This window comes from Poecilia mexicana, unplaced genomic scaffold, assembly GCF_051168715.1.
Source record: "Poecilia mexicana isolate PSO_F unplaced genomic scaffold, ASM5116871v1 scaffold_18, whole genome shotgun sequence".
NCBI classification, from domain to species: Eukaryota; Metazoa; Chordata; class Actinopteri; order Cyprinodontiformes; family Poeciliidae; genus Poecilia; species Poecilia mexicana.
This window is the reverse complement of record NW_028263387.1, coordinates 8,867,332-8,890,097: the sequence shown is the minus strand read 5'-3', so window position 1 is coordinate 8,890,097 and position 22,766 is coordinate 8,867,332. Positions and strand designations below refer to the sequence as shown.

Sequence of the window (22,766 nt, the reverse complement as noted above, 5' to 3'; positions counted from 1 at the left end):
ATCATGTATTTCATTTTCAGATGACCAAAGGCATTGATTGGGGGTACTGCAGAGTTTGAGATGTGGCCCGTTTCCCTCAGTTTGTGTCATTGAAACAGGATTAGGACTCAAGGTGAGCTCAGTTTACTTCCTGGACTACTGTACAAGAGGACAACAGAACATGTAAATGAAACCCCAGCCTGTTTTGCAGAGGACCAGAACTCTTCCCAGAGCAGACCAGCTTCGGAGGACTTTGGCTTGTTTCGACAGTTGGACTTTGAGATGTTAGGTCGGTCTCCTGAGTTGGATAAACAGTGTTTGTCTTTGACTGAAAACCCCCCACATCTGCAAAAAATAAAAGGGCTTCAGGAATGAGGAAACACTAACTTGTTTTTCTACAGCTTTCAGTAATAGGCGACATGGGTCAAAGGTTCACCATACAGTAAAACACAAGAACGGCTTAGTTTGGTTTCGGAAGGAAGACAGTGAGATGCCTGCTGCAGTCATGTGATCATAAATGTGTGGGCGTTTGAACTGTCATTCATTGATTCATTAAGTTTTTCTTTAGATATAGTAACATTGATGTGGGCACTGATGAACCTCAGACGATTCTCGGGCACAAGAAATTTAATAAATGTTCTAAAATTTCAGAACACCTTCACTTCCGTTGGCATTTCAAGATAAAATCAAGAGACTGGAAGGTCTGCCAAGTATCCCGAGTAAAGCATCCGCAAAGCACACAGTGCAGGGGTCATCAGCTGGGTTCAGCTGTGGGCCAGTGTTTTTCCACATTACATAACTGGGGGCTTCACAGTCGACATGCACGGGTCAATTGTACATGTGGAAAATCTATACTTCTATCTGTGGCTCAGATCCAGCCAGAGAGGCATCTGTACAGTGAATAATTAGCTTCTTCTTCGTTCGCTGCTTCATCACGGCGTCCATTTCGTGAGGTATTTATGGAGCCGAGATTAAATGAAATAAATTGATAAAACATCAAGAAAAAAAATGTTTTAGAGAATGAGCTATTGGGTGGATAAAATGTTTGTCACCATATGCTTTCTGCCATTTTCACTGGATTTGAGGCTGTTTTGACCTGACATTTTAAGAGAAAAGGAAAATTTCAATCTTTCAATATTCTTACCTTCGACTCCCCTAAAATGCACTAAAACATTCCCTTTTTTTCCCCCAACAACATTCACATTTTTTGGGATGCATCTGTATGTATGCTTGACGAGACTGTTCGCTGCTCTGAAAAGGCAGTTTTGTGTAAACTTCTAGTTACACCTGTAGCTATTGTCATGACAGGTGGTCAGAAAGGATTTGCAATTATTCTAAAAAGACAAGAGAGACGCACAGTCTTACATGAACACATTTTTATTGCAATAGCTCTATCGAAAGCAAAAAACTTTTGATAAATATAAACACTATGCCGATGCTCAAATCGCGTTCGAGTACCCCTCGTGCCCCCTTTTCCCCTCCACGAGGAAACAAAAAGGGAGAAAGAAAGAGAGGAAAAAACCCCCAAAAAGGAATAAAAATACGGGATGGGCCACCTGCAGAGGCGCCGATCAAAACATGAAAAAAAAAAAAAAAAAGCAACAACTTTATTTACACAAGGAGGATTTCCATTTCCAACACAGATCCCTCTTTTTTGTTTTTCCTCTTACACGGGACGTACGTCGCTGAAAAGTAATGCACATACGAAGGACACACACCTCCTCTCTCTTTCCTGTAAAGCTAATAAACAACAGCATTCAACTCGGAAAAATAAGAACACAAGCAGCAGGGCGGAGCGGGAGTCGCTTCTTCTCCTCGGCTTCCACCGAACCTCATTCCAAGAATCAAAAAGCATTCAGAGGTGGGTGAGGAAGAAAAACAACCAAAAAAAAAAAGTCATCTTGATCCTCATATTTGCCTCCAACTAGTAACTGTACTACACAGCAGCAAATAAAATGGATTATAATTACAAAAAAAATAATTAGGCAGGTCATTTTTAATACAAATAACTGCAAAATGCCTACGTAATTAAAAAAAAAATCATTTTATTGTTCTGCTTTTTCAAAAAATAAGATTTTTTTTTACTTTCTGTAAACTAGAAATACGAAAAAAATCAAAAGGTTTGAGAAAAATCTAAACTAAAGTTTGCATAATAATAATAATAATGATAATGCATTACCTTATGTCATTTCTGCAAGGATATACGAGTCTCCTCATTTTCGTACCCATTTAAAAACATCGAGGACACATCTGAGGTTGCATTGTTGCCAAGAAAAAAAACAAAAAACCAAACAATAAAAAATTAAACCAAACTTTTCTGTAAATCGAAAAAGGGTAGGAAATTTTGAAACAACGGGGTGTAGAAGTTGAACATGAAGGCAATCCAACATGGACATTTCTGAATAAATTAAGAGGGATTAGTCCACAAATCCCCACAAAACTAACACTACCAGTTTTTTTTTTTCCTGCCATAGCATTAAAACCCAAGCATAACACGTCGCTGTAGCATAGTAAGTCCACAAAAAAATATTTGCAAAGAAAACAAAAAAGAAAATAGAAAAAAAAGAAAAGAAAAACCATCTCATTTATCTCTGGCCGCTGCGGCTGATGTGGGATTAAATCTTTGTTCGATCAAAGGCGGTAAAAGGAGGGCGAACGAAACAAAACAACCTCGAATTGTTCGGTAATATACATGTAAGACACATCACAGGCTTAAAAACAGCATTTTGTGGAGGTTATTCTACAGTTTTCATATCCCCTTTACCTCCAAGTACATGGGGGGAACAAAAGAAAAGAAATCTGTAACCTTCTCAACATGACAAATTTCCCGTTTTCCTTCTCAATTTTGTCAACACTGGAACTTAAAAAGGAGGAGGCAGTTCGGTCGGGTTGAGGTTTAAGCCCCTCATTTTGATACGGTACCCATCCTGCTGACGATGCTGCGTTAATGAAAGGCCGTGATCTGGCCGTGCAAAATTAAAAACTTAAAAAAAAAAAAAAAGAAAAGAAAACTATTAAATACAAACCAAGTGAACAATAAGCGTCTCTAAATAGACAGAAAGCACGGGCAGAAACAGTTTAAACGCTGGCATAGTGACGGTATGCGAGAGGAGGCGGTGTCCGGTGTGTCCCGCCTGCTGCTCGGGTTACTGGAACCGTCTTCTGACGTCATTTCCAGCCTCTGACGAACATCTATGTGTGAAAAATCCGCACCGACCGAAATCAAGAGCCCGTGAGAAGGAGTCACCCTCGTCAGAGCGCGTCACTCGTGTTGCGTTTGACGCCTGTACCTGCCGTTCACCGCGCTCTTGCATGAACTGTAAGGACCGCATGTGAGGTAAAAGTGAAAGCAACACAAAAAAAAAGAGCCACAAACATGTTTCTACTTCAGTCTAAACAACAGTGCTTTGTGCAGAAAACTGAAACAGACCAACAAGCAGCAGAGGGGGGAAATAATGCGTATCCACCAGCGAATTCTGAAAAATCATTATTTTTCCCCCAAGCAAATAGGTCAATATTTATGATGCCTTAGATTGAAAAATATAATGGTTCTTAAAACCTGTCAAGGTAGGCTACACTTTTTGTTTTAAACCAATTTAAATTCAAGTCCTCTTAAAAAAAAAAAAAAGGCAAAAAAAGTCCGTTTGTATAAAGACAAGAATCAGAAATGGACCAGAAAGCAACGAGGTTAGTTTAGATATCATTAATACCCCAGGCAGATTTGGATCTAAAGTAATCTTAAAATTAAAAAACAAAACAAAACATTGACTGGAAGTAATATTAATATGTTGGAGTGGCTCAACCAGAGTCACGCTTTACTTTTATAAGATGTAGTTACGCTGACATGTTTCAATCTAAGAATGTGTTTCACACAGGAAGATTTTTGGTGGTGCACAACCTCCAACTTCAATTTTTTGTGCAATTAAAAGTCATACAAAAATTGTCTAAATACTGGTGGAAACTAGCAAAATATTGGTCAGCGATTGTAGCAAGGAAACACAAATGCACTATAAACTTTAGTAAAATTGACCACCATGTTAATTTATAAAGAAAGTTTAAAATTTTTATGAAAAAAAAAATATATAATTCTGCCTCGGGAATTTTAATATTAAACTCCACGGTGGACGTACTGCTCAAATTCTTTGTTGCAATCTATTTGGCTTTGGTTTTAATACTCCAAAAAGTATGCAACCTAATTTTTACACAAGAAATATTGCTGGGTGGTCTCATTCCTCTCAAGTATGAGAAAAGTTTCTGAAAATTAGCTGCTGGCGTGTGTTTTCCCGCAATATTTTCCCTCTCTGCCGAGTACCTTTAATCTAGGAAGCAGACTATGAAATGTACCGGGACATCTGTACCTGCTGTGCCAAATAAATACATGTGCAGTCAGTAAAATAAATACTGTAACGCTGTAAGTTTTCTTACGGTAGTAATACACAGATACTGGCGCAGTATTGCAGCAGATTTGGGAGCCGTGTTGTACCTGGGAACTAGCGTGCTCTCCGTGTGTGTGTGTGTATATGTGTGTGTGCGTGTGTGAAGCTAACATGGACCCAGCCACAAGCTTTGTACTGAACAAACTGAAGAAATGTTAAAAAATATATGTGTATATATATCTATAAAGGTCTTCTACAAAAAAAAAAGTTAAATTAAATAATCTTGAGGATGGATCATCAGTAGGGTACAAAAAAATTGATGGTAAATGATGAAAGAATATTTCAAGCTTCCAAGTTCGTACCATAATGCCGGCGCCTTTAACTCCAAATTTCCCTTTTTTAATTTTTCTTTTAATAATACCGCATAGAGAGAAATGATTTAAAAAAAAAAAAAAAAAACTGCCTGTGCTTGTGTTGTACACCCCTCGGTTAAAGTTCACTGACCGCTGCCTGCTGGATAGTAGTGTTGAACTAACAGGAGGGGGTGGGTGGGAAGAGCAGCAAACACTGGCAGCATCCATTGTTTGAGGGGATGATTAACAGGACAAGGATATGCATATAAAACATAAAAACATCAACAATGAAAAACTTAAAAAATAATAATCATAATTAAAAAAAAAAAAAAAAAAAAAAGGAACAACCCGCAAGCGTTTTTTTTTTTTTCTGGTTTGTCATGTTGAAAATGTCGTCTGCGACCAGATGAAAGCAGCTTCTCAGTGTGACTGAAGGTCGAAGGTCACTGTTGGAGGAAGAGGGGAGGAAGGGGGGGGGCGTGGGGAGGGGCTAAAGGTCAAAGGCAGAGTCAAGTGCCCCGAGATAAGAGATGACGAGGAGCAGGAGGAAGAGAAGGAGGAGGCACACGGTGGACCTCTGCCGCTTAGTCTGCAGAGACAGAAAAACAAATAAAAAAAAATGGCGTCATTTGTCAGGAATCAACCTCCATAAACGTTACGGTACATGGAATAGTTAAAGTACAGAATCTTTTGTCATGTTGTCAGCCTGGCATCTATGCATTTCACTGGGATTTTATGTGAGGAACCAACATAAAGTAGCTAACCATTTTGAAGTGCATTAAAAGTCTGAAAAGTGTGGCGTGCAACTGTGTTCATCTGTCTGATTTTTTTTTTTTTTTACAGAAATTAGTTTTTCCAACATTTTGAAGCACACACACACACACACACACACACACAAGTAACATAAAGTTTGCTTCCTGCCCTGCCATCAAGGCCGAGCTCCGGCTGTCAGGTCGGCTGTTGCAGGCGGCCCGGAGGCCCCGTTTGACCTGTGCCATGGCCGCCATCCAGCTGCGTTATTCCACTGAGAGCAGCGCTTTGTCTGACAACAATGTCAGCACCACGACACAATGCAGAAGCTTTGAAAGGGGACGGGAGGAGGGGGGCACTGCTGGAATGCTGCTCCCCTGTTAGCCACCAGGATAGAGGGAGGCATGGAATGATAGAAAGACCGGAGGAGTTTGGGAAAGCAGACAGTGAACTACAAGGTTAAACCAAACGCAGAAACAGGTACTGGAAAGCAAAAACAACACAACAGGAAGTGGAGAGCAGTAGCAGTAATAGTATAGAGGAAGATGAGTACTGAAGAGATAAGCTAAAGAAATGTGAAGGTGAAATAAGTGAGTGATAATGCTAACAAGCTAGCAACCCAATATGCTACGTCATTCCGTCTAAACAGTTTTTTGGGACAGTTTTCAAAAAACGCTTCAATCTGGAAAGCACATAAATATAACATGTTTAATAATGGCGGACAACTGAAGCAAAGTTGAAATGTGTTCTAGATTTCTGCAGCTAATCTGGTGGGTTGATACACTTCACTTTGAAACACAGATGCTGTTTGGCAGAGCTGAACACCTCCAACCAAACAATAGGCTGTTGTGAAATTGTAGATTTGTAATATCAGCTAACATATGATACGAACATTTTTGTCACTTCAAATGGGCTACATGTGGCTACTCGTTGCCTTCCCCCAATGGGGGAAGGATTTATTTACCTTTCCACAAGTGAATCACAACAACATAAAAAATCCAAATTAGCCTTTAATATTTCATATGTGTCATCAGTTCAGCAGTAACTAGAACTAGCCCTATTGGACAGCTACATTTCAGTGTTGTAGTTTTACTTTCATTAAAGCTGCAGTAGGCAACTTTTATAAGTATGTTGTTATAGTAGAACATGAGAAAAATCATTTGTGAAAAAAAATAGATTCCTGTGGTCCTACTGCCACCTGCAGAACTATACCGCTCCCAGTCAGAAACAGCCAATCAGAGCCAGGAGGAGGGCCTTAGCGCTGTCAATGCCCTTTGCTGGCTACAGCTAGTTCCTTACACCAAAATAAAAATAAATGACATTAAAAATTCTCTTTAAAAAAATGTATAGTGTTAACTATAAGGTGCCCAAAGGGCTGCCCATTTCCAAATGTTTGCTTATTTTTAAACACTTTTTTAATACTAGCCATGCTAACATGCTAAAGGTAGTTTGAAATTTGAACTCTATTATGTCTTGGTGCTAAAGTGTTAATAAAAGCATGTTTCACAGCGACTCCTCCCCAATACATAACATGCGACATTGCATCTGTTTCTAACATATATACAAAGATCTGGAATTAGCCATAAATATCTGATATCTTTCAGAAACAGAAATCTGTGCTTCTATGGCATTTTCTTTTTTTTATGTACAACAGCTCTATGCATTTAGTTGTTTAATCATTTTATATTGTTTCATATTTTAAACAAAACTTAAATGTGAACTATAAAAGAAAAGGAAGAGAAAAAGGGCTGCAGAGTTTGAATAAAATCCCACAGGCTCACTGGACAACCAGTAGTGTAGGACTGCAGCTATGAGCTAACATGTTGTCTGTTTTCTTAACGTTCTGAATCTTTATATATTTACACAGCAAATAACAAGCTTTAGCTAAACAGTGCTTAATTATAGCCGCGACAATAAGACAAAGTTGACTCTGAGCGTGGGCGTGTACGAGGCAGCCAGAGAGCGGCTGAGAGAACGTCTGAGGTCTCTGGGTTTTTCTTTGCAGTCCAGACGCGGACTTTGATCAAAACAGCGCTTTCAGGACACGGGCCAGGCCGACCTGAGCTGACCTCGCTCCAGTGTGTGTACGCTCCCACACTCGCCACAGAATTGGGTTAGAAAAACACTGTTCACCAAACACCTGCGCTAGCCAGGGGTTGCTGGTGTTGTTGCAACACATGCAGGTGGCTCAGCCCCACCGCCCGTCTCTCTCTCTCTCTCTCTCTCTCTCTCCCCCTCTGTCTCAACCCCTCTGCACTCGCTGACCCACCGCCTCTCACTCTCCGTCCCTGTGTGCCCCTAAAAACCCATTCACTCGGATCGGACAGACAAAAGGCATCATGGGAGTAAGCCACGAGCCGGGGTAATGGGTTTAGCCGACATCGGTTGGCGTGGCAGCCAAAGTGATGGTCTTTCAGGAGCAGACTACGGGACGGGGACTTGATTCCCTGTCACCTTGTCAAAAACTTTCAAATTCAAAATACTGGATTTAGATTTTTCCCGTCAATGAACCCTTCATTTTGTTGGGTAGATATAGACGGGCTGCTCTAAGTGAAGCATTCATTAGGCATTAAGTTATAATTAGTTAGATAATTGATACTGAAGTAACTCTCAGTCCTTTGTCTGCAGTCAAATGTAATCAAATGTTGAGCTCAGCAACATGTTTTCATTGACTTGGATGGAACACATTTGGATAACAGATACTATGAGTATTAGGTTCAGACCAAGACTTTTTCTTAATTGTAAGAATAATGAGACATAAAATTAGTTGAATAAAGAGACAAGAGTACCAGGAGAAAGTCATAAAATTACTAGAATAAAAGTTGTTTTATTGAGAGTAAAGCTTTGATCGAGTTCTCCAGATCCAACATGGCCGGCTCGTCTAGAACATGATCCCTTCTTCAAAATCGACTCGGTAATTTGTACAATTGTGTCAAAGTCCTGAGACTGATGATTTGATGTTCAAATATGAAGTATGTTCCATCTGTAAAACTGATACCAAAGTATAACTTCCCAAGATGTCAAAAGTTCCTCATTTTAGATTTCCTATTGTTCACGTAGGAGTAAAATTATGACTTTGTTCTACTAGTATTACGACTTTATTCTGGCAATATGAGTTCATGCTCAAATTATTTCGACTTGTCTTTTATCGTTACGACTTTATTCTGGTGAGTTTATTCTCGTCATTTTTCTTGTATTATGCCGTTATTCTCATAATACGATTTGTCCTACGACTATTATTTTTCTATTCTGATTTTATTATACTTTTTTCTCGTATTATTATGACTACTCTTGTAATATGAATATTTTCACTGTCGTATAACTTTATTCTCATAATACCACAACTTAGTTCTCGTACAACTTTTTTTCTCTAAATATGACTTCTCATAAAATGACTTTATTCTCGTAATTTATTTGTTTATTCTTACCCTAACACTCGTATTTTACGTATAAATTCAAGTAACAATAAAATTGCACCAAAAGTTACAAATAACTGGGTTGGTGAAAAGTTTAATATTAATGTCAGTGGAGTTTCTTTGCATTTATCACAATTAAGCATTCTCATTCATTTCAACATCTAAGGAAGTTAAGAGTTCAACAGAGCTGAAAGAAATGACAGCAAACAACAAATTAAATCCATAAAGGCTAAAACCCCCTAAATAAACATGAGCCTACATGTTCAGCGTTTGTTTAAGAAAGCTCTCCAACGTCACATTCCCGTAAGTCCAAAGGTAGGCCAGTGAAATTTTGCTTTGTCATCGCAGTGTGTTTGAGAGGAAAGGTTTACTTTTTTTCCACTGGGCTTCAACAACTTCCAGAAAAGCCTCAGTGATAACAAAAAGGAAGAAACTTTGAGAAGCTGAGGAAATCTAATCTTAACTTAACCGCAGACTCATGACCATTCAAAAGTCTCAAAAGTGTCTGACTCTACAGGCCTTACTTATCAAGTAAAAGTATATGAATAATACTGAACAAGCATGACTCGCTTAGAAAGATTGTTAAAAATTTTGCAGCAAATATTTGGTATATTGAGTAAAGATGCAACGATATAAAAATCTGACTCTATATTGATATCCGATATTAATAGCTGCGTTGTGGCCAACAACCGATATTTATTTAAAGTGGAGAAGCAACATTCAATGTTTCTGAACAAACTTCCAGAAAACTGCATCAACTATGAACTCATCTTTCAGGAATGATTCCGCTCCTCCGGTGAAGTGCGCAGTGCAGAGGAGCGCAGCAAAGACGCATGCAGTTCAGGATTACCGGTGTATTAAAAAGAAAAACTATTTCGCATAAAAACAAGCATTGCTTAGCCTAGTGGGTGGGGCAAATAAAGCCCCGCCAGGCTTAACATACACTGGGTGAAACCCTGCACCTCATACAGAGTGGTGGAGAGGTGATGATGTGGGCTGGTGTTGTTGCCACATTATCTGGGCTCCTTTCAGTCATTTGTTTGACCATAGACTCCTCTGGACAGTATCAGGGTTATTGAAGAGTGGCTTCCTATTAAACAAATAAAACATTAAAAATCTGTTGAATATTAACTCATAAATCAAGGTTTCAGCCTGTGATAAGGGGAAATGTTCGAGTGAACAAACATTTTGAAATTAAGCAACTCCTCCAAAAGATAAGCGATACAGTTTCTGTGCTGAAAGCTTTCAAATGACTTATTCCAGCCAAACAAATGTCTAAAAAACATAAAGTTAAATATGATTTGCATAGTGTATAAAGTAGCAATGATGATGACAGAAACTGCAAAAACAACATTCAGTGTGTTTGGTATGGGAAAAAGCAGCTGCTGTTTGTTTGGGCTGCACAGGAAAGTTTAGATAGATCCCCCGAGGCAAAAAACTGCTCACGAAGAGCCGCTCCTGGCTGACATTTAAAACTATGAGAAACACCTTGAAATTCTCTAATACTCCAGGAATTTGGCGACCATTGCGAATCCAGCTAGACCCAACACGCCCGAAGGATTGAGGTTCAAATCCCTCTTTTAACCAAATATACCCCAACATTGTCTGGTTGATAGATTTATATACTCCGATGAACACCCACCCTCCCCAAAAAACTATAAATTAAGGTTCCACTCAAACAGGAAATGGGATTCTAAAATGATTTTTCAGGTGCTGAAAGGTAAAAAATCCTTTATAAAAAAAAAAAAAAAAAAAAAAAAAGGTCACAACATGCACAGTTTCAGGAAGCCACAAAATCTTTCCCCTGACAGTCAGATTGGTAGCTTCAAATCAAAACTGCTTTGTGTGCAATCCTCGTGGTTAATAACTAACATCTGTCCGCCAACATATCAGGCTATTTAGGAGGTAGAGAAACTGCTGCGTGCAACACACACTGGTACAAGTGTACGGGGGTGGGCTGGTTGGGTGGCGGGGGGGTCCTGTTACGAGCAGCACATGCCTCAGACCGGCCCATAAATTTATGTCAGGCTCAAAATAGAGCTGTAAATATAGAAGGGCCTCGCCGTAGAGGTGGGAATGAGAGAGGAAAAGGGCAGCCTTGTACCATCTTCACATCTTCTGGCACATCTTGGTCCCCTGCTGGCTTCCCCTTATGTGATAAGCCTGCCTCACACTCCTGCCTCACGCCCTTTACCACCTCACAGGCACTTATCCTCGGACGGGAAAGAAAGAAGAGTCTGTTCTTATCATGGTGCTTTAGCAGCTACTATTTCCTTTAGAGTTTGCCACCTCGACATCTGCCATCATTCGTTTTTCTCCACTTTACAAGGTCTTTATTCACAACCAAACAAAATTCAGCTCAACTGAGTGAAATTCACGAATGCTGGCCAACACTGACTGTAACCAGCTGGTAAAAAGCAAACCGGGTTGTGTATCCTTTGCGGAAACATTGGCTGGTACTAGGGCTGGGCGATATGGTCGTAAGTCAATACCATGAGATATTGAGGAATTCACCTCGATAACAATAAATGGACTTTAAAACTAAAGCATCTGCAAATAGAAGAAAATGTGTACTTTTAGTTAAGAGTCACCGAACAAATAAGCACAACTGAACAAATTTAGAAATGTATAACTTGGCTTCCAACTTCCTCGCTGAACCCAAAATATTCTTTAATTAATTATATTTCAATTACTCGTTTCTTTTTAATTTTTTTAAATTCAGGTAAACTGATTGCAATTTTCTGGCTGATTCTGTTTTTATTAACCAATAACGATTTAGTAGTTAAAGATAGTGGTGAAGTGTTGCTAAGCTGGCTGGAGCAGGACGGCCATTACTAGCCGCCTACATGGAGAAATTAAATATGGGAGAGAGTCTGGAAGTCAACAGGGCAAGTAGTTGATTTTCAGACTTTTGTGGAGTTTAATAAGTTTCTAGCAAAAAGTATCACCCGATCTCCCAAAATGAAGGAAGTTTTTTTTCTTTCATAATAAACTTGTGTTCGCTGCACTCCAAGACATCATCACTGTTCCACCTGTAAGCCTGCCGCAACAACTAATTTATCATAGTAAATTAAAATGCAATTGCTGATTTTCTTTCTCGCGGTCAATATTTTTTGAAGAGGAATTTTGTTTACAGAAACATTATTAGTTAATTTTGTCATTAGAACCAAGGCACACAGAGCACCATCATCTGCAAACCACTGCAACAGCTGTGTACAATTCAATTACAATAAAAAATGTGAGCTATTTTTTTATTCTTATTATACATACCAAACAACATTTTTTAAGATTTAGCTAAAAGTCTTCTGCTAACTGGACAAAATAAATAAATCTAAACAAACCAAAAATCAGCCTTCACCCTCACCCCCTCCCTCCTGGTCTCCCCTGGGTCAAGAATCCAGGTGTGCCTCTATCAGTTCAGCTCTGCTGCTGAGAGGAAATGCATTCCTGAATGATGATGCGCTTCCTCTCAGCACCGCTGTGTGTCTTAACACGCCGCCGCTGCAATCATGGCGCCACATCAAAGGCTGCCTGCCATGACTCAGTGCAAACAAACGCAAGTTGACCTGGATGCAGGGGGGGGAAAGACTGTACACACACGTGTGTGACACTCCTTATACTTCACGAGCCTGAACGGAATAGATCCTACATAAACTAGCAAGAGGATAAACAAACCGGTCATGCAAGAAAAGGAAAAAGCAATCTGATGAAACATTTAAGTGCACAGTAAACAAAGAGAAGCAATCAGCCTGGTTGGTAAGGCTTAAAAAAAAAAAAAAACTTGTATATGGAGCATATACTTAAATAATTTAATAATCTGACTTCTGGAAGAAGGTGCTCTGCTGAGACTTGATAGAAGATGAATTAAACTAATTACAGGGCAATCCAGAAACAAGATGTTGCAACACAAAGCCTTTCCATGAGTTAGAATATGGCCTAGTTAAAGTCCAGACCCAAATTCAATCAAAGCACTCTGGCAAAACTAAAAACTGATGTCCATATATGCCCTCAATCCAATCTGACTTGGTTGTTAGTAGTTTGAAGAAAAAAGCAATAACTGCAGTACCTGAAAGAGCAGTTATTTTTTAACAAGCATTGCAATTCAGTAATCTGATATACATTTCTTCTGAAACCATGAATTCAAAAAAATACAAAGGTACTTTAAATAAGTAGATTTAAAACTAAAATATTGTATTCTAAGAGACGTCCCCAAAAATCATGTGTGCAATGTGCGAAGCTGCGAATGTCGGAGTGTCCACAGTGCTAGGTCGCTAACTTAGCATAAGGATCTTCTGACAGTTCGAAACTACAGAAAAATCCAACTATGGACCAGGAACAAAGAGGCAGGAAATGTAAAAGTTTCTCCAAAGTGAAAGACTGGAAAGACAGCATTTGATAAAATGATATAATATATTTATATGTTTCGGTATGTAAACTGGATCAGTTTGCTGTGAAATAACCCCATAAAAACTGAACTGAATTCTGGAGACTGTTTCTAAAAAGTATGCCATTGTATTAGACTAACTTGAAAATCAAACTTAAAAACCAACAAGCATATGAACAGCTGTATATTTTCAGGTCTTAAAAAGTTATGGTTTCAAAAAATATCAAGACTTAAAACTAGGGATGTGCCGATCAGGTTTTTTCCTGCCGATACCGATACCGATCAACCATGAGGGCCGATACACCGATACCGATCACATAATTATTATTATTATTATTTTTAATCATAAACACTACCGGTTACATTATGTGGAAAAAGGAACCATGAATTCACCTTAATTTAGACAAAAACTTGTTTTTAATAACTTTTTTCAAGAAGAAAACTAAACAAAACAGGCATTGTGCAAATTGTACTGCTATTGATAATACTATCTTTAACAGACTGAAAACATATGAAGGCTCTGAAGAGGCTAAATAATGCAATGAGCCAAAATAAAACCTCTCAACATTGCCAAAAAAATTCAAGTATAAAACTTAACATTCAAAGGCAAAAACAGGTTCCATTACAATAAACAATCCAGAGTTACTGAATGAAAACTTCCTGATAGCATGGCGGCTAGCTGATTACAGCTAGCTCTGATTGGCTGTTTCTGACTGAGCGGAGTAATTATGCAGAACAGGGAGGAGATCGATTATTTTTTTTAGAGATTATCTGTCTCATGTTAGGACAGCGAAAGTTTTAAAACGTATGTAAATTTTTTTTTTTAAGTTAGATGCTGCAGCTTTAAGCAGAGGTTCGGTGTGAGAGTCACTACCAGGTGGAGCAGAAGCGAAGCTCCGTCTGTCAAATATTACTACCTGTAGCGTAGCAGCGGTTCAACAGCGAGAGCAGAACCAGCGTCTTACATCGCAGCTCGAAGACTTAAATAATTTTGCGGGTTATTTGTTTAGCTTTCTGACCGTCATGCTAATCCGGGTGTTTGTAGCTGTGCGCTGCTTTACCTGCTATCTGATCCTCCATATGTCTTTTTTACTGCAGTGAGCCTCGATGTAGCCAAACTCCGTCAAGTATGGCATTGTTTTTATGTCGTATTAGCTTCGTTGTGTTGATGCATTTTGACCTGTTTCAATTTTCCGCCGCAACACGCAAACTTCCCCATTCACTCAGTGCATTATAGTTACACATCGCTTAGGATTTGTTGCTGCGCGTTTGCGCAGAGTGAAGGAAAGAGGAGACCAGCTGCACAGGCAGGCTACGAAATGAGATGATCGGTATCGGCAACAAGAGCCAATGATCGCCGATCACCGATCATGCACTTTTTCACGAAAATCGGCCCGATTATGATCGGTGACCGATCGATCGGCACTTCCACGTAACTACGATAAAAATTACAAACTGAACATTTCCAAATCAACTTAATATTTCATGCATGTTAAGATTCAACTTCGATGGCACAGTAATTTGCCAAACGATTTCTTTAAAGTATGAAGACCTTGATAAGATAAACAAAAATCGGAGATATATAGAAGAGATTATACTGCAATCCTGCATTTCTGTAGAAAATGCTTTATAAATCAGTTTACAGAGCTTCATTCAAAATAAGGTCTTAAATTACTTTAATACAATATTGTCAAACTTGAATGGGGAAGGGGGGCACAATGGAACAATTTTTAGACTTGGATATGGAAAAAAAAATCTAAAAATAACCTTTTAGCAAAAATACCAAGGTTTCATCAAATTTTCACAATTGATATAATAATTTGACACAGAAAAGGAGCAAATAAGCTCACTCCTAATTATTTTTGCTGTAATTTTGCAGAATGATAGTTTGTAAGAGCTTAATTTATCTGACTTCTAACAATGTTGTAGTCTCCTTTCAACCAGCGGAGTGGCAGCGAACAGCAACAGGTGGGAGAGGGACGGCCCTGTCTTGATCTATGCATCGCATAACAAAACACTTCATATGGACTTCAGGCCACAGGAATGATTTTTCAGGTTTTAAATTGTACCTTTTTAAATACTTAATATACACACAATGATTGTGTTTATTTATACAGCTCCTATATGAAATGCATTACATATAGGAGCATTATATAAAGGCCCATTCAGTGCAAATTCAATTTACATCAACACATTTCATTGCAGTGTAATCTAGTCACAATTAGATCTAATTATCATACTCAACTTTATAAAATAATACCAAAGATGTATCAATTAATCCGCCATAACTGTTCTAGTGGCTGGTCATATAGAGTATAATGTGTTTTGCTGTAACTAATATTAAGCACTCAAACCATTTTCCATCTGTAAATGCATCAGCCACAAGTATGTTTTTATTGGTTTTCATTTTCCGTGCGATGCTCTCTCAGATAAGCAACAAGCGATAGATGAAAGGATGTCTTTAATTTGGTGAAAATCCAGTAAACAGTTGGGATTTACACTTTAAAATCTTAGTGTATCAAGGCCGCACTAAGATTTCTGTTTAAGTTATAAAAATATTTTTTGGAGACTAAATTTATTTAGTTCTCATAAAATGACTGTCAAACAACATTATTCTTGTATTGTTATCACTTTATTCTGGTAATATTGTGATTTCATTTCAAATTATTGCTTCTATTTCCTGATTATTGTTATCTTGTTCTCATGATTACTTTCCCCCTCACAATATTACTACTTTATTCCCATTATTTATTTTTCTCAAAGTCACAGCCATTTGTGACCAAGAGAAAGTACATATGTGAACCTCAACACATATGTACTTTATGCATTAAAGTACATAAAAGTATGCATTTATGTACTTTAATGCATAAATGAGAATACTGTTTTTTTTTTCTAATTCCTTCACTTTGTCATTTAAAAATACAATCTCCAACAAACAATCTACATTTTTAGTGTTTTAATTCTATAAGAATAAGAAAATCTGAATCAATCAAGACCAAAATCATAAATTTTTCTGACACTGAAAACCAGAAATAAACCAGTCTGCTCCATTCTCTACAATACGACAGCATCTAGACAATCTAATTAACACAGTTTTCATTTAAGAATTCTAATAGAAAATAAGAAAAGTGGATCAATTAAATCACTGCAAAGCTACACGACAACTGTTGTTAAGTTAAATGTACTCCTGAAACAATGTTTTTCAACTTGTAATGAAGGCAAATGTTTCCAAAACATAAAAATCTCTCAAATGAATGGCTTAAAGGAGACAAAAAGTGATTAAACACAGACAGACAGACAGACAGACACACAAGTAAACTCTGCATACATGCTGACAGAAACAAAAACAGCAACAAGTGCACACAGACAGGAACACAGAGACGCCGCCGCCAGCAAGGGCCTTTTTTTTTAGGGTGACTCAGTCCGCAGCTGACCTAAGATAAACCTCTCTTCATTGAGAAAACAAGCCGTCTACCAGTCTGCTGGCACACAACGCAAATGAAAAGAAAAAAAAAAAAAAAAAAACAGGGCCTAAAAGATGAACCACACAGTTGTGCCACTTCCTGAAACAGCGCCGTTACAGCCTAGACTTCAGTTCCCCAGACAGAAGCCTTCAAAGACAACAGCTGGCAGCTTCAAGTGTCAGAAACAGAAGATCTCACAGAGTTGATTTAGAACAGAATATACACTTTGAAGAGCTGCACATTGATGTAAAAGGACTCAAAATAGCATACAGTTATTTTAGATCCATAACACTTTTTTTCCTTTTAATCACTGCTAAATTGAAACAAAATCTGAGATGGCATCAAACAGAAACAAGTCAAACTCACCCTTGGTTGCTGTGGTGACTCCATCCGATTTGGTGAAGTCTATGCTGGCGTAGGCTCCATTCTCTGGCAGAGGTACCATCCCCGGCGGCGCCACTGATGCATTCCCGCCGCCGCTGCTGCTGCTACTGGCCCCTGGTGCTCCTGCGTTGCTCCCGTCTTCCCTCAGCTCCAAGGCGATGTAATTGAGGCCGTTCTGGTAGCCGACGGATGTGTTCCTGCACATTCTGCTGGCGCCAACCCCCGAGGAGGCGGACGTTGGGATGTTCCCGGACACGGCGTCGGTCTCTGCGTTTCTCACCTGGGTGTGGTGAGCTGGCGAGTCTCCTGCGCCCTCCAAGGACATCCACACGCTGTCGAAAGACGCCGAGCTGGCCCACCTGGAGGTCTGTCCCTCCGTCTGGTAGGATCCATTGGCGTTCGGGGCAGAGGGGTTGGACAGAGACGGATGGGTGGCTGAGGATGAAGGGGTTGAGTTAGAGGATGAGCTGGAGGAGAACGTCTCTGAACTGTGTCTCCTTCTGCCTTGGGGGTCCGCTCGCACCACCTTGGGCTCCGACTGTTGAGTCGAAGGAGAGTGAGGTGGGGAAATGGTTGACGAGGAGGTGGTAGAGGCAGGGTGACCATAGCGTCCCTCTATGACGCAAAGATGTTGCAGCATCGCTGTGGGGCTTTGAGTCCTCTCACCTCTGCTGAGGTTGAATGACATGTCCGTGTAATCATCTCCTACCGACCTCCAGTGACCGCCTGAACCGGCGACCCCAGAGCTGTTAACCAGAGGTCGGATGTAGCTGGGCGGGTTCCAAGGAGCAACGAGGCTGGGCCTGGGCGACTGGTTCTTACCCAGACACCCAGTGGCATCATGCTGGTCCGACCCGACCTCCACGCTCATGTAGTCTTGGGGAGGAGAGCAGCGAGTGTCGCTGGATACCAGGGAGGGGGCTTCATCTTGAGTGGACAAGGGATAGGGAGGGGGCTGCTGTTGGTGAGGGAAGTGTTCTCCAAACTCAATATTGATATATTCTCCAGGACTTGAGGGCCCTTCGCGTGGGACACTGGTGACTGGGACAGACCTCGTAGCACACATGGTCTCTGTGGCGGGCTCGCCGACCCGCAGCGGGCCATGGAAACTCCTCCTGCCTAAAGGAAGGCGGGTAGGTCTCATGACCCGTCGGTCAGCCATTGCCGCAGTTGTATGGTGAGCTCCATAAGGAGGAGGTGGGTGGGAGGGAGTGGAGGTGTTGCTGCCCCCTCCTATTCTTTTTTCTGGCACCAACATTGAAGCAGTCGCAACTGACGAATACACTGGTTTGGCAGGGGAACTCATGGGTACGTATTCCCCATCCTCTCTCTCTTCCCTCTCCCTGTTGGGGGCCTTATAAGAGCGGGGGAGAGAGAAGTAAGGACTGTAAGACTTCAGGGGCCCCTCAAGTGTTCCTGGTGTGTAATACAGACTGCTGTCTTCACCTGGGAGCTTGCGACCACAGCCGCTGTAGGACATGTCCATATATTCTCCGTTTTCAGGTTTCTCAGCCATGCTGTTACTTCCACCAACACCAGCAGCTCCAGGACCACCAGAAGAGGCCTGGAGAGGAGAAGGAGAGGTGCCACTGCTCCCTGGGAGCATCATCATGTAGCCGTGAGAGTCCGTGGAAGATTGTGGGTGATGGTGGGCTGAGCGTGTGCCTAAAGCTGGACTGTGGAACTGGGGTGAGTGAGAGATCTGGTAGGAGTAAGAAGAGGGTTGCATAGGCATGTAGTCAGGAGGAGTGTCCCGCGGCGACGCCGTTGCCACGCCACACATCATGGGCATGTAGCCGCTGTCTTCCTTGGCAGAAGAGGAGGAAGAAAGAGGGGGGCGTTCGGCTCCAGCCTCCGACCTGGAGAGTGTCGAGGGACGGCTCTGCTGACTGTGTTCGGAGCATGAGCTGTAGTCGGAGCGAAGTGAGGAAGAGGAAGAGGACGGCCCACCACGGAGCAGCCCGCTCCCAAATGGCAGCACTACGTCTGACCCCTCATCCAGCGAGAGGTTCGTCTGGGTCATTTTCTGATAAGTAGCTACTCCGGAGGCTCCGGTCACACCAGCAGCTGCTCTGGAGAAGGAGTGAGTCCTCCTCCTCAGTGATGAGGAAGAAAAACGCTCATCCTCAGTCGTTGAGGTACTCTCATCACGCGGTGTCTCACATCCACTGTTGTTTCCAGAGCCCACACTGGTGCCGAAAACGTCCCGGTTCCAGCCCATGGCCATGTAATCGTTGAGGCAGTTTTCCTCTCTGATTGGTGGGGTGTTGCCCAGAGAATCAGGCGTGTTGCTCCTCACCCGGAAGTACCGGAAGTCACCGGGACTGGAGCCGTACTCATCGGAGGAGTTAAAGCCTCCATCGGATGGGGAGCCACATATAGAGGCGCTTGATGGGCGGGTGAGCGTGTCAGAAACAGAGCCATGGCCGCTGCTGGAGGAAACACTGACTGGGCTGGTGGTCGAAGGGAAGTGGGAGACGGGAAGTGAGGCTGAGCGGGCGTGACAGGTGGAGGGGATAGCTCTGACGTAGCGGTTGCTGGTAGTGCTCGTGCCAGCATTTCCTGTTGCAACACCACTCCAGCTGCTGCCACTCCCGCCGCTGTCCTGACGGCCATGGGGAACACGGGCTGCGTTGAGGTGGATCAGGCTTCCCGTGGCAGAGCGAAACGGCCGATTCATCGTCCCCTCGCCTTCACTAGATGTGCGGAAGCGATAGCCGCTCGCCCCGGAACTTTTACTAGAGGGTGGCGTGCCGACTACAGACTCCGTCCTCGATCGCCGCTGCAACCCTGTCTGACTTGGAGGCAGGTTACCCAGGTGGCGTCGCGTGGTGATGAACGACATGGGGTTGGAGCCTGAAGATTGGCTTTTGCTTCTCGGCCGGAATTCCGCAAAAGCTTTCAGGGCTTTCATCGTTTCCAGGATGGTCTCGTGCATGTTCTGGGCCACCACCGAGTCGTCCACCTGCATCCATATTTCCCCAGGCCCAATGGAGGAGGAGCGGCCCACCTCTATGAAGAAGAAGCTCTCAGAGTGTCCACAGCGCCTAATGTTCATCAGCTGGAGGTTAACGCACGGGGTTTCAGAGTTCAGTTTAACGAGGTGAATGGTTTTAGTAGACAGGCATAGCCGGTAAACACCTGTGAGGTTTTTAGTTTGACCCAGTCCTTTAGGTTTAACATTAACCTGCCAAACCTCCTTAAACACAGTCCCAGGGCTGACTGTACCATAGCCATCATCTAAATCATCAGAGTCCACGTGCCCCCTCTTCCCCTCACTCATCAACTCACTGATGGCCACATACCAGTCTTCCTGCTCCGTCTCGTTTTCAGCCACAATAGCAAAATATTCGTCCTTAGTGTACAGGGCAATGAGGTGTTTGTTTTTAGAGTCCGCCCTTTTGTTCACCGTGAAACACTGGTAGAGGTAAATAACCCTCTTCGGAGGCGAAGCGGCCACCGCTCCTCCGCTCGCGGCGGCAGCAGCAGCGGTGCGCAGGCTGTTTCTGAATTTCTTCTCGCTGTCGTAGTATTCCAGACGACTCGGCCCCAGATGGCTGGCAGCTCGGAGCACGAAAAACCGCTTGTGTCCGTGTTTCTGCTTTCTCAAATAGCCGCACTTTCGAATATCATCCACGACTTCAGAGCTGTTAGCGACGGTAACAGAGGCGTATACATGGCTGCTGCCGCTGCCGCTAGCGGCGGGGTCCTCGGCTGTATGTACCTGGCTTATAGAAGAGGAGGAGGAGGCTTTTCTGCCCGGGGACTCGGTGGTGTTTTCCCCGGAAAGATGCTGCTGTGGAGCCAGCTGGTAGTGATGGTGCTGCTGTTGATCCTTTGGCGAGTCGTGGCTGAGGTTTTGGTGGTGGTGAAGGTGATTGGGGGGCGGCAAATGTTGGTGAAAACGAGAGCCTCCTCCTCCGCCGCCGAAATTAATTAACGGGGAAGGGGGTTCCCCGACTGAGCCGTCTCCGTTTGTGTTGGCGGCCGCAGGACTCGTCCCCACGTCCCTCTGCTGAGGCTCCACCATCAACATAGCCGCCTTACCCTGCTGGTAATTCGTGAAGTTAGCCATCAGGGAATATAAGCAAAGGTCACTTTAGTAGCAGGCTAATCCGAGTGGACTCAGACCCCATTCTTGTTTTGGGAGACGAAGTTCCCGAGTCCGGCTAGGCCAGCTAACGGTGACTCGTACGGCTCAGATTTGCAATCCTCACACACCGGCTTTGTTACTCCGCCTGAACAAAACGCGTCTCTCCGACTCTTTTCGGCGACCAATACACTCCACTGTTGGCTTTTATCATGAAATAAAGCCTACCGTGTAGAACATGGCCACGCTCAGCCTTGCTTCTGTAACCGGGAGGATCCAGCTAGCTCCTTTAGCAATCCGTTCCCTTCTACTCCTGTACACATCTCTACGGGCCACAGCACAAACAACACATGACCCTCTGCGTCAGCCAGCAAGCGGGAGGAACAAAGACTCAAATACCGGCTGTGATTGGCCCATCACTTTGACTGACACGACATGACAGACGTCTGGACCAATCGCTGCAAGATATTAGCACTTTGCGTCAATGCCTTGAACCAATCGTGTTCCAAAGATACAACTAAAGTTTATAAATAGGAGGTGGCTTTTGCAGTCTCATTTTAGCAAGTGAAACCACTATTGTATTGTCGCCAAAAAGTGATCTCGGACCTGTAGAAACAGAATAACAATCCTTCTGTCCAACTATTACATAGATATTTAATATATATTTGTATTACAATGAAATTTTCGTTGAATAAACAAACGGTTTAAATTAAATCAACCGGACAGTCTGCCAATAAATCAGTTTTTATTGATATTCACTTACATGCAGTTAAAGATAACAAAAAACTCTTTACTGATTTTAAATAGAAGAACAACAATATAGACAATAATGACAGAAAATGCAAAACAAAGTACATAAATTATTATGATGATGATGATTATTAAATTACAATAAGTAAAAGATAGAGTTGAGAAAACACAATCATATTTTTGTCATGAGAAAACTGTAGCAATAGATATAAAGAGTGTCATTAAAATTCTAAAACACACACAAAAGTGTATCATAAGAAATAAATGAAGATAACATAGAATTAATATTTAAAATAAACCCTGTAGTATATATATATATATATATATATATATATATATATATATATATTTTTTTTTTTTTTTTTCCTTAGATCAAGTAAAAAATGAAATATAATTTTAAAAATCTTGTTGAATAGTCAAATGCTACAGTCTCACTTTGTCTGCCGTATTTCTCAGTAATATTTTGTCGTCACGTAACCTCAGAGTAGCTATGTAGCACTAAATGCTTGCTGAGAGCGCCGACATGTTTGGGGAAGAGTCCTCTAGGAGGAGAACCCTCTCCTCCACCCCAGGGGAGGTATCAGTGTTCTTCTACACTGCGGAGAATGCCATGCTCGGCTTTCCTGGCTTCCGCTATGCTTTGCTTACAACCATTCACTTTAACCTTTTCTCTCAAGTACCTTCCAGGCTAATGAGTGGGATCATATGTTGTGCAGGTGACCCCAGAGGGAATCATACCCCTAGTTCCATGCAGGACCACCTGTCAGGCTTTGAATAATTTGTCCTTGTGCTCGACAAAGACCTAAAACGTAATTTAGAA

The 22,766-nt window shown here is 41.8% G+C and overlaps 1 protein-coding gene across 1 annotated transcript; it reads right to left on the bottom strand.

Annotated features, from left to right (window-relative positions):
* Positions 1–1,340: 1,340 nt before the first annotated feature.
* On the bottom strand, positions 1,341–21,543 carry irs4b (insulin receptor substrate 4b). The gene is made up of 2 exons (XM_015006042.2): positions 17,089–21,543; positions 1,341–5,297 (listed from the first exon to the last, which is right to left on the bottom strand). Exons 1-2 carry the CDS (start codon positions 21,179–21,181, stop codon positions 5,293–5,295), a joined length of 4,098 nt encoding a protein of 1,365 aa, XP_014861528.2. The 5' UTR covers positions 21,182–21,543; the 3' UTR covers positions 1,341–5,292.
* Positions 21,544–22,766: the final 1,223 nt, after the last annotated feature.